The sequence below is a fragment of the Lepisosteus platostomus genome, chromosome 1 (assembly GCF_059453375.1).
Source record: "Lepisosteus platostomus isolate fLepPlt1 chromosome 1, fLepPlt1.hap1, whole genome shotgun sequence".
In the NCBI taxonomy this organism is placed as follows: Eukaryota; Metazoa; Chordata; class Actinopteri; order Semionotiformes; family Lepisosteidae; genus Lepisosteus; species Lepisosteus platostomus.
Window position 1 is genome coordinate 9,837,174 of NC_142611.1, and position 9,535 is coordinate 9,846,708.

Sequence of the window (9,535 nt, forward strand, 5' to 3'; positions counted from 1 at the left end):
CAAAACCGAATTTGACTTATATAATCATTTTAAAAAGTAACTGTTTATGTCCACTTTAGAAAAAATGTTGAAAATCAAAACTGTCATACATTTTTAAACAGGCTTTTGAGTAACTCATTATACAGTGTGACTCACTGTGCATGTATTTCAGAACATGTTAGTGCTCAGCATTGTTTAAAATTTGTTTGAGCATGTACAATAACTTCTGCCATTCACTAAGTACAAGAAATTAGAATGTGACATAAGACGTTTTAATACATGCATTTTTAATATTGAAAATATGTGTTTCCATACCACAATATACTTTAGAAATCCATTGTGCATTTTCACCTGTAAGTACTAATTTAGTAACATTAACTGAATAACCTGTTTGAGTAATGAGTGGAGTGATACTATACTGTATGTATGTGGAAAATGGAAGGTCCCACATTTCTTTTTTCTCTTCGTATTACTTCTTGATTGAGAATGTTTGACATGTGGAGGGAAAAATATATTTGTGAGTTTATGTGTGTAAAGGTGATGTTTGATACAAACATACAGTACAGTGTTTTAAAAGTCATGGGTTTGTTGATTTCAATGACCCTGGAATGATGTTACTGTACAGGAGGTGTTGCTGAAAGGGAATGTCAATACACTCTGGGAAAGCTCCGATGTTTCTTTCCCAGTGCTTGTTCATCAATGATGAGATGATGTAACTCTGGGAAAATCCATAGAATAAACAAATGTATTCCATTAAATTCATATTCAAACATTTCTGGAGCTTTTCTGTATATTCTGTAGATGACTGCTGCCACATGTCCGTATGATATTATGATATCAGTGGGGGGTTAAATCCATAGGGAGTATCTGGATTTGAGCATCATTTTTATGCGATACAGGAACAGTGCAATTACTGTTTTCACTTCTCATTGTGTATGGCTTTTCCACTGTATCTAACCAGTGGCTGGTGTAACTTTGGAAAGTAATAATAATTTCATTCCTTGACAGGAAACGAGGAGAATTCTTTGAACTCACAAAGAGCAATCGGTTCACCTGGGAAGATGAATATCACAGGGACTTGTTAAGGTCAGAAGGGTCAGACCGGGATTACACTGCCAAAAATAAACATTCTAAAACGTCCTACACGCTGCTTGCAGTGACTGTGCAAAAAGTTTTTGTTACAATAAATTAACCTCAGAGTTAGTTACTGAAAAAGTGAAATATAAACAGTAGTCAGCCACACGAAGACGCGGGGTTCAGCTGAAAAAATCTCCTCTTTTAGGGTTGGTGTTTTAGGAATGAATTATTGAACCAGGCCTCAGCTTCAGCTATTCTTGGAGAGGGCTGCTGTTTTTAACTTGATTCCACATACTGTACTTGAAAGTGTTGAGTTTATCCAAGCTTTGCCGGCGTACCTTCTTTATTGAATGAAATCATGTTAAAAGAATTATTTGATCTTCAAAACACACCACTGGAAAATGTTTATATTACCACTGTCGCCTGTAGTCATTTTTCACTCATGTTTCACCGTCACTCACAAAGCTCATGTTTCTGACTGGAGGAGAGGACATTCAGGCCCACAGGTGCGATTCAAGTTCAGCCCTTAAAGAGGTTCTCTCCTCCATCACTCTTCGAACTCAACACGATTCCCTTCTTGAACTGTGCATATCACTGTGGGACCATTTTTTGTCGTTTCACCGATGTTATCTTTTAGGTCAATGCTCATGACTGCGTGTGATGTATCCGCAATAACAAAACCCTGGCCTGTCCAGCGAAGGGTAAGAATCAAGCTATCTTAACAAATAACAGATTCACGTTTTCAGGGTTACAGCACCTCTGACTCCTGTAGAAGTTTTAAAGGTGTCGGTATTCACAAGGATATCTGCACAGACAGTTATGAAAGGGACGAAGATTATAAGTACAGCATAGAAGAGCCCCCCTGATAATGTTGTTCATTATCATAATCTTTCATTATTATTATTATTGTTCAGCTTCATATTAGGGCAATTGGTAATAAGGCAGGGATAGTTTAAACAGAATTAATTATCCAACACCATTGTAACAGATTTGTCTCACACATGCTACTCAGCCTGACCACTGTTAAAAAAACAATACTGAACATGTTTTCAGAATACATCAAGTCAACACTCTCTTGCAAATATGCATTTAATTTTTATTTTTATTATTGTTTTAATGAGTTACAAGTGTAAGACAGAAGACAGTCCAGAAACTTTGGTACTTCTATAACTGTATTGGAATGTTCCCTAGTGTTTTATAAACTAGATTGTTCTTATTAATACCAATCATTAATTGTATATGCTCATATACAGTACAGATTTGTACAATGAACCATGCACAAATTCACAGATCAAATAACAATACATTCTTTTGATGCTTTCAAAGAATAAATAAAATGAATCACATTATTTACAAACCCATCTAATGCCGTTACATCAATGTCTCTGTAAGCCATCTAACTTTCCTTTTTTTAGATAGCTGAGTTGGTTGCCACAGAATTTTTTGAACAAGGAGATAAAGAGAGAAGAGAGCTGAATATAGAGCCAATTGTAAGTGTTCTATAAATTCCCTTGTTTTTTAGATTTTTAAATTACTATAATTTCTTCAGATTTAAGAAGAGTAGAATATGGTTTAAAAATCCACCTTTTAATGTGCATTTGAGAAACATGACTAGATGCACCTGTATTTTAAAAGCTCAAGAAGTTTATCTGCAGTTTCCATGTAACATGAAATCCTTCTCATACGAACAAAAGAAAAGTTACAATGAAGAGGATGTCATCCAGCCCATTGGTTATTGAATAATCCTTTAAAAGGCTTTGCACTGAGACATTTCAGTAAATCTTCCTTTTCTTCCAGGATCTAATGAACAGAGAGAAGAGAGATAAAATTCCAAGCATGCAGGTGGCATTTATTGATGCAATCTGCATACAGTTATATGAGGTATGTATGAAGATTATAGTACTTGACTGTTATGTATAGGTTTTACTGTGTGCTTTCTTCCTAACATTCATCAAGACATTCACATTTTTATTTTTTATGGATGTGTTATTTTTATATTTCTGACAAACACATAGATAATATCTGTTTTGTATAAACTAGGTTAAAATTGTTCAATTGGCATTTCAGTGTCAGTAATACATTTGTGTGGAGAGATTATATTAACAGTGATGATAACCCCTAGTTTGCTACATTATTTGTGTCTTTATTCTATTGCTGATATAGTTTTACACTTCTGAAGTAGGCAAAACAGCCTCTGTACTGGAACAGTCAGGGGAACAGCATTAGCTGCATGTAAAATTGAGATGGCAGCTCTGCGCTCGTGGATTGCTGCTATAGGATTGAACTTCAGTGTTATGGTGACAGCTGTTCAGCAATTGATCTCAAAAGTCAATTTGGTCTCAGGTGACCATAGGGAGCAGAAAGGATTACTGAACACTCACACGACAAGGCTGGTGAATGTGGAATGTGAGGTGACCAAGCTGAAGGGCTGTGAAATGAGGTCTTGCTCAGAATATAATGATTCCGTTGGATTCTTGAATTTCGTGAACCCTATATTCCAAGCTTGGTCAGGCAGGATGTGGGCATGGAGAAATGAGACGGATTATATGAAGATCACTCATTTGGACACTAACAGACGCTGAAAAGCAATTGCTTTGCACTGATAAATGGTCCATTGTGTGCTGTGCCTCTACAACTACAAACAATTACTTTCGAAAGCAAATGTGCAAATCTAATCTTTTGCACATCTGAGGCGTTTATTTTTTGCTAACTTTTTGCAAGGACTTCAGCCCAGCCACTGCACAACAGATATGTGGAGTGAGGGAACAGTAAGTGAAGTGGGTATCTAGTTGCTGCCTGTGTGCTCAAACTTTTCCATGTTCTCTGCTAGTATCTGTTTACCACACATCTTCCCGGCACAGGAAGCAGAGCAGCTCATTGGCTCTGTTATTATGTTTGTTGTTCATTACATACTGTATCTTTAACTGTTGTTAAATTAGGTACATTGTTGAGGCCGATATATTGACTTCTCTCAAATTCAAAAATGCCCAGGTCCGCACAATAGAAGGCACCATCTTTTGGATGAAATACTAGAACGCAGGCCTGGTTGTAAAGTCACATCCCATCGCACTGTTCAGAAGGGTGAGAGTATTAGGATCAGTGTCATGTTTAAATTCCACTCTGGGTGGTATTCTTAAAGTCACCTTTTAAATGAGGTGGTTGAATTTCACACGCAAACTGTGGAGTGTGGCAGGTGGTTCATAATGGTGGGTGCTTTACTTCCCTGGTCGCTGAAGTGAAAGCACTTTGAGGTTCTTTGCAATGAAAAGCACTCTGTAAATGTACAGTGTGGCATCATTACATGTATTAAAAGATATCACGGATAATTCTGAATGCTTGAAAAAAACATCTCACACAGTTTAATACATAAACCATTTAATCTGGGGTTACAAGACAAACAAATATAACAAGAAATATAAAAATGAGGTTTGTACACAGTACAGCCCAAACCTTATATTATAAGTTATAACTAATAGCTGTAATTCAAAGGACAGGCTGTATTTTATTATTAATAATCCTGCTCTTGGTTTCTGATTTTCCTTTTGAAGGTCATTTTGTTTCTACTGTTACTACAGAAAATTCAATAATCTTCTTTTTTTTCTCTTTCTGGTGCCTTGCAGACACTTGCTTTGATGTCAGAGAACTGCTTGCCCTTACTCGAAGGCTGTAAGAAGAATCGACAGAATTGGAAACTCTTGGCAGAACAGGGTGAGAAAGAGATCAATGGAGCATCATAGCACTTTGGATATTTAACTGAAACACCACTCTGATCCATGATCCCTTTCAGGGTCTTTTAAAGACAGTTTTAGTTTTGCAGTAGAAGAAGATTAGGACTTTCACATTTTTAAGCTATATTTATTATTGTTTTTTGCACAAAGTTTTTTCTGAACATCTTGGTTTATCCAATACACTCAAACCTTCATTGGAAATATGAAACACAGAAAATAAAGACTTTCCTTCATCAAAATGACCAATTAGGTCAATTTTAGGTGACAATTGGACTTTTCTTTGCCTGTGAATTCTTAACTGTGTAGACTGAAGGTTTTAACTCTTGAAAACACCATTAAAGCCAATATAGAAATCCACAGAATGAAGAGAGATTAAAGTCTTCTTAGTCGTATTTTATGTTTGCATCGGTAAATATTTATTGAAGTGTACTTTTCTAATGTTATTCAGGGTTAACTTAGTGTTACTGTCTTTATAAAAATGGAGATTTTCTGGTCTATTATATAATAGTAACTGACTGTTAGCTGTTTATGTATTGCTTGTAGATCACAAATACACTCTTTATACCTCCTCATACATAGACACATATATGGTTCCTTTGTAAAATAATTGATATAAAATTTATCCTCCTTAGGTTATGATTGAGTTATGATTGATATAAAGAAAACCCTGCTCCATTTCAGTGTATTAATATAACATTTTCAGTTTCACCATTTGCTTAAACTAACTCAGGCCCCTGTTAATTGTGTTATTGGTCTAACATGAGGGATGGGGAGCTTTATTATTAAATGTGATACTGTATCTTTCAGTAAATTGCCTATTTTAATGTACTTTTTTCCATCGTAAACCTACCATCCTCTCACATAACTTTTATTTAATGAAATTGCCAAAGAGACACATCTTTTATAATCTTCCAGTTATGCTCCTTTTCCAAAGTACTACAATTATTAACCATGACACTTATGGAAATATTTTATTATTAAGTATAATTTAATGTAAACTCCTTAACTCCGAACTGATTGTCTTTCAAATGATGGGAAACAAAAGTTTTAAGCCTTGAATGTACATACATTCAGATCTCCCTTCTTTTCTTTTTAAATTAAATTTGAACATTACAGTTATGTTATTTTTATTACACACCCACACTATTTTTGAAATCATCAATTGTTTACCAACACAGCTGTATGGAATCAGTCCTTGTTCTTCACGGGGAGAAGGAGGATCCATTAATAGACACCCCTCTGACACACCTAACGATCAGAGCTATTTGTCATTTGATGCACTGCAAGGTTCTATGAGCCTTAAAGTCGTTAGAGCAGACTAAAGGAACAATGTGTTTCTCACACCAATCACTGCAAGCCTGCAGATGCCTGGAAGATTAATGCAATGGAGCCACAGCTGTCCTAAATGTCTAGCTGGGAAAACCCTATGTTCCAGTTCTGGCTCTTGAAGACCTCAGCCAGTGGAACTCAGCCAGCTGTCTGTCACTTCCTGGCCACAGTTGGCTAATGGCATGACCACAGCTGTACCCCAAGTCATTTACACCACAGTGCTCAGCCTCGGAAAGGCTTAACTCTTTTAAACAAGTAACCTAAGAAAAACACTTCTGTTTAAAAGGCCATGTGGTATTGTAGACCTTTCTGCACATGAATGAGAAAATTTCAATGCAATTGATTTACATTACAAGCCAAAGACTATAAATACAGTATGTGATTGAAGCGTGTTAAAAAGTAGATGTAGGCACATACTAGGTATACAGTTTCTTTTCACTTGATTTGTTGTCACATAATCACTTGTTTCTGAAAACAATCCAGGGAATATAGTGGTTAAGTGTACATCTCTAAAAATTATACAACGGTTTCTTGTCAATTACATTTTTACATAAACCTACAAAGGTTTATGATTTACATCATTTTCATAAGATGTTGTCCTGCCCGACAAGACTTTGACAGAAATAAAAAGGCCATTGTGAATAAGTATAGTTTAGTAAGTTGTTTTAGCATTTTATCCAGGTGAGTTCACTTTGTTAGAGATCACATGGACAGACTTTTACATGTACAGTATGTTGTGGGCTTTGCAAACATTTTTTTGTTTTGTTTTCTGCTTTTATTTATAGACTGTTAAATGACAGCGTTACTATTAACATGCTACTTTAAAATATGAACAGTTCTAAAAATATTACCTACCCCTTACTCCAGAGTTAGGGTAAGGGATATGGTGTAGGCTACGGTCAGATTTATAGTTTTGTTTCTGAAATCCAATTGATCTAAAGTAGAGGTAGGCTATTGTCACATGTATGTCCTTTGCAATATCTGGGGACTACTTTAACAGATGGCATCTTATAGGATTATGTGTCCTGTCAGAACCAATGGCCTGAACAGGGGAGACAGCACACTCTGGCTGTATTTGTTGTCCTCTCTGTCAGGCGAGCAGTTAAGTTAAACTGTAAACTGAGTAAGATACAAAAACATTCTGTCCAAATCTCTGTTCCTTGTCTTTTTTTCTGGCTACATTCAACCAAAACAAAGTATAATCATGAGAATATGACTTGCTTGCTTAGGTTCCAGCATTCAAGGCATGACCAAAATCAGCTATTTCTCTTTCTGTTACATAACCTTGTTTCCTTAGGTCAAACTGTGACATAGTCACTAAGCTTTTGGGGAAACCTTGTCCTCTGGGCTTGGTTCAAGCCCTTCAATTTCAGGGTTTCTGGATTGAGGTACCTATTGTCAATCAGTAATCCACTTCTTGCCTCTCTATTAATAATATATATTTGATTTATACAACATTTAGAAATGTCATTTGTAAAACCTGATCTAAATCCTAACAAATCTTAAAATAAACCCCTAAAAATACATATGGGACATTATAGGTGTTTTATTTTACTGTTCATTTTGAACTGTTTTTAATCTCGTCCTATACCTAATTTAACCTATCACGTTCTGTCTATCTCAATTCTGGTGAAGAGTGGAGTTAGTGCTTTATGGTCACCTGAGGGGTTAAAAAGCACAAAACAGTTCCAAATTTAAAAGGCCAAGGCCAAAAAAGACAAAATACATATCAGGCTGTCACCACTCACTTGAGAAAGATCCCAGGTTAGAGATGGCTTGAGCTGACAGTAAGTCACCTAAAAACTATATATGTGGCCTTATCTTTTCATAGACTGCAACACAATATTTTTGTATGCATTCATCTATTTGTAGCAACATAATAAGATGTAATAAGAAAAGTTCTAAACCTGGATAACACCTCAATTTACTTTTGTTGGGGTCTTTCATTGACACAGTACTTCGACTCAAACGTAACAGCCCCTTTTTAATATATCTTAACAATTGTAAATGAGGGAATGTAAAAAAGGAGTTAATGTCAAGCAGCATGTAGCCTATGTAAGTGACAAGACTGTTCCATATATTAATAACAGGAAAATAATTTAAAATGGGAACATGTTTTGGGGATTTAAACTGTATCCACCCATAGAACTTGTCATACTGTAGTAACGAAGCCTTGTATGAGTATTTCTTAAAGAAGGCTATACATTTTCTGTTAAATGTTGTTGTAATACGTCTCATGCTTATTTTTGTCACATAAAATGAATAGTTTATATTTTAGATTATTTAAACTCTAGAAAATACTTTCACTAGCACAATATTTATTTTTGAACTAATCAGCACCTTTTATATTTTGATATTATAGAGTAATATAATGGTCAAAAGGCCACTTGTTATGGTCCACATTTCTTGTGCGAGGGAAAATATTCTTATTGCCTTGTAGCTAGAAGTTTTGACTGATGTATTCTTGAACTATATCTGTATAAAAGTCTTAACTACTTTCATGTAATACAATTGTGTTTTGTTGTAGTGTGTTTATTGATTTAGAGCTATGACAATGTAATGAAAATTGTATTTCTTTGAATTCCTTCGCATTCTGTTAAAAAGCTTTGTAATACTGTACCTACTGTTAACACTTTCTAAAAATAAGCATTGTGTATGAATAAATAGTACACATTAGTAAAAAGTGCTTTTCCTACAGTAAATGATGATCCTTGTACGTTTTTATTATTATCATGTTTATACTTTAGTTGTGGAAAAAGTTAAAAAATAAGAGCCACGCAAAACACTAGAAACACTTCCATCACAAATCATTTTTAGTGCAAAATAAGTGCAATATTACAACATGTAAAGGACATGAGAGATAAAGTAATTTGCACTCAGTATCCTTGTTTGTACTTGAAATACGAGTCCAGAATTAATACGTACAGTATAAGATAATAAATATGAAAAACATTTTTAGCTGTTTGGAAATAAAATATTTGTTTTTGTATGCCGTTTAATTCAATCTTTCATTTTTTTAAAACAACTTTTGAAACAAACTCAACAATTAATTTTAGTGGATGGTTTTACTATCCTGTAGTGAGTGTGAATTTGTTTTTTTTCCTCTTTCACAAAGTGCTTCTTTATTTCTTCCAAATAAGTTTTCATATGGATAGAATCACTCCTTGCGATCCCTCGAATCACCATGTAAAAATTACATTTAGGTCTGAAACACCACTTTATCAATTCTTTGTAATTTGCTGCCTTTCCTAGCAAGCCTATTAATATTAATCTGCATTTTACAAAAATATCAGGGACAAAACTGGAAATGTGGTTCCACCTGCTGGACAATTTGAGACAACGTACAGCCCTTGGCATTCATTGGTGTCCACATATCTGCAAGTTATACTGACTGAGCTTCCACAGACATTTGACAAATTGCA

General features: G+C 34.9%; 1 protein-coding gene across 5 annotated transcripts in view; it reads left to right on the forward strand.

Moving 5' to 3' along the window:
- LOC148677652 (cGMP-specific 3',5'-cyclic phosphodiesterase-like) overlaps positions 1 to 8,815 on the forward strand; it is a 65,839-nt gene extending 57,024 nt beyond the window's left edge. For all 5 annotated transcript variants that reach the window (XM_088616160.1, XM_088616243.1, XM_088616076.1 and 2 more), the window contains 5 exons: positions 988 to 1,065; positions 1,694 to 1,757; positions 2,472 to 2,546; positions 2,854 to 2,937; positions 4,677 to 8,815. In XM_088616160.1, coding sequence (XP_088472286.1) covers positions 988 to 1,065; positions 1,694 to 1,757; positions 2,472 to 2,546; positions 2,854 to 2,937; positions 4,677 to 4,793 — 418 coding nt within the window. In that variant the 3' untranslated portion in view covers positions 4,794 to 8,815. The remainder of the gene's footprint in view (positions 1 to 987; positions 1,066 to 1,693; positions 1,758 to 2,471; positions 2,547 to 2,853; positions 2,938 to 4,676) is intronic.
- The last annotated feature ends 720 nt before the right edge of the window (positions 8,816 to 9,535 follow it).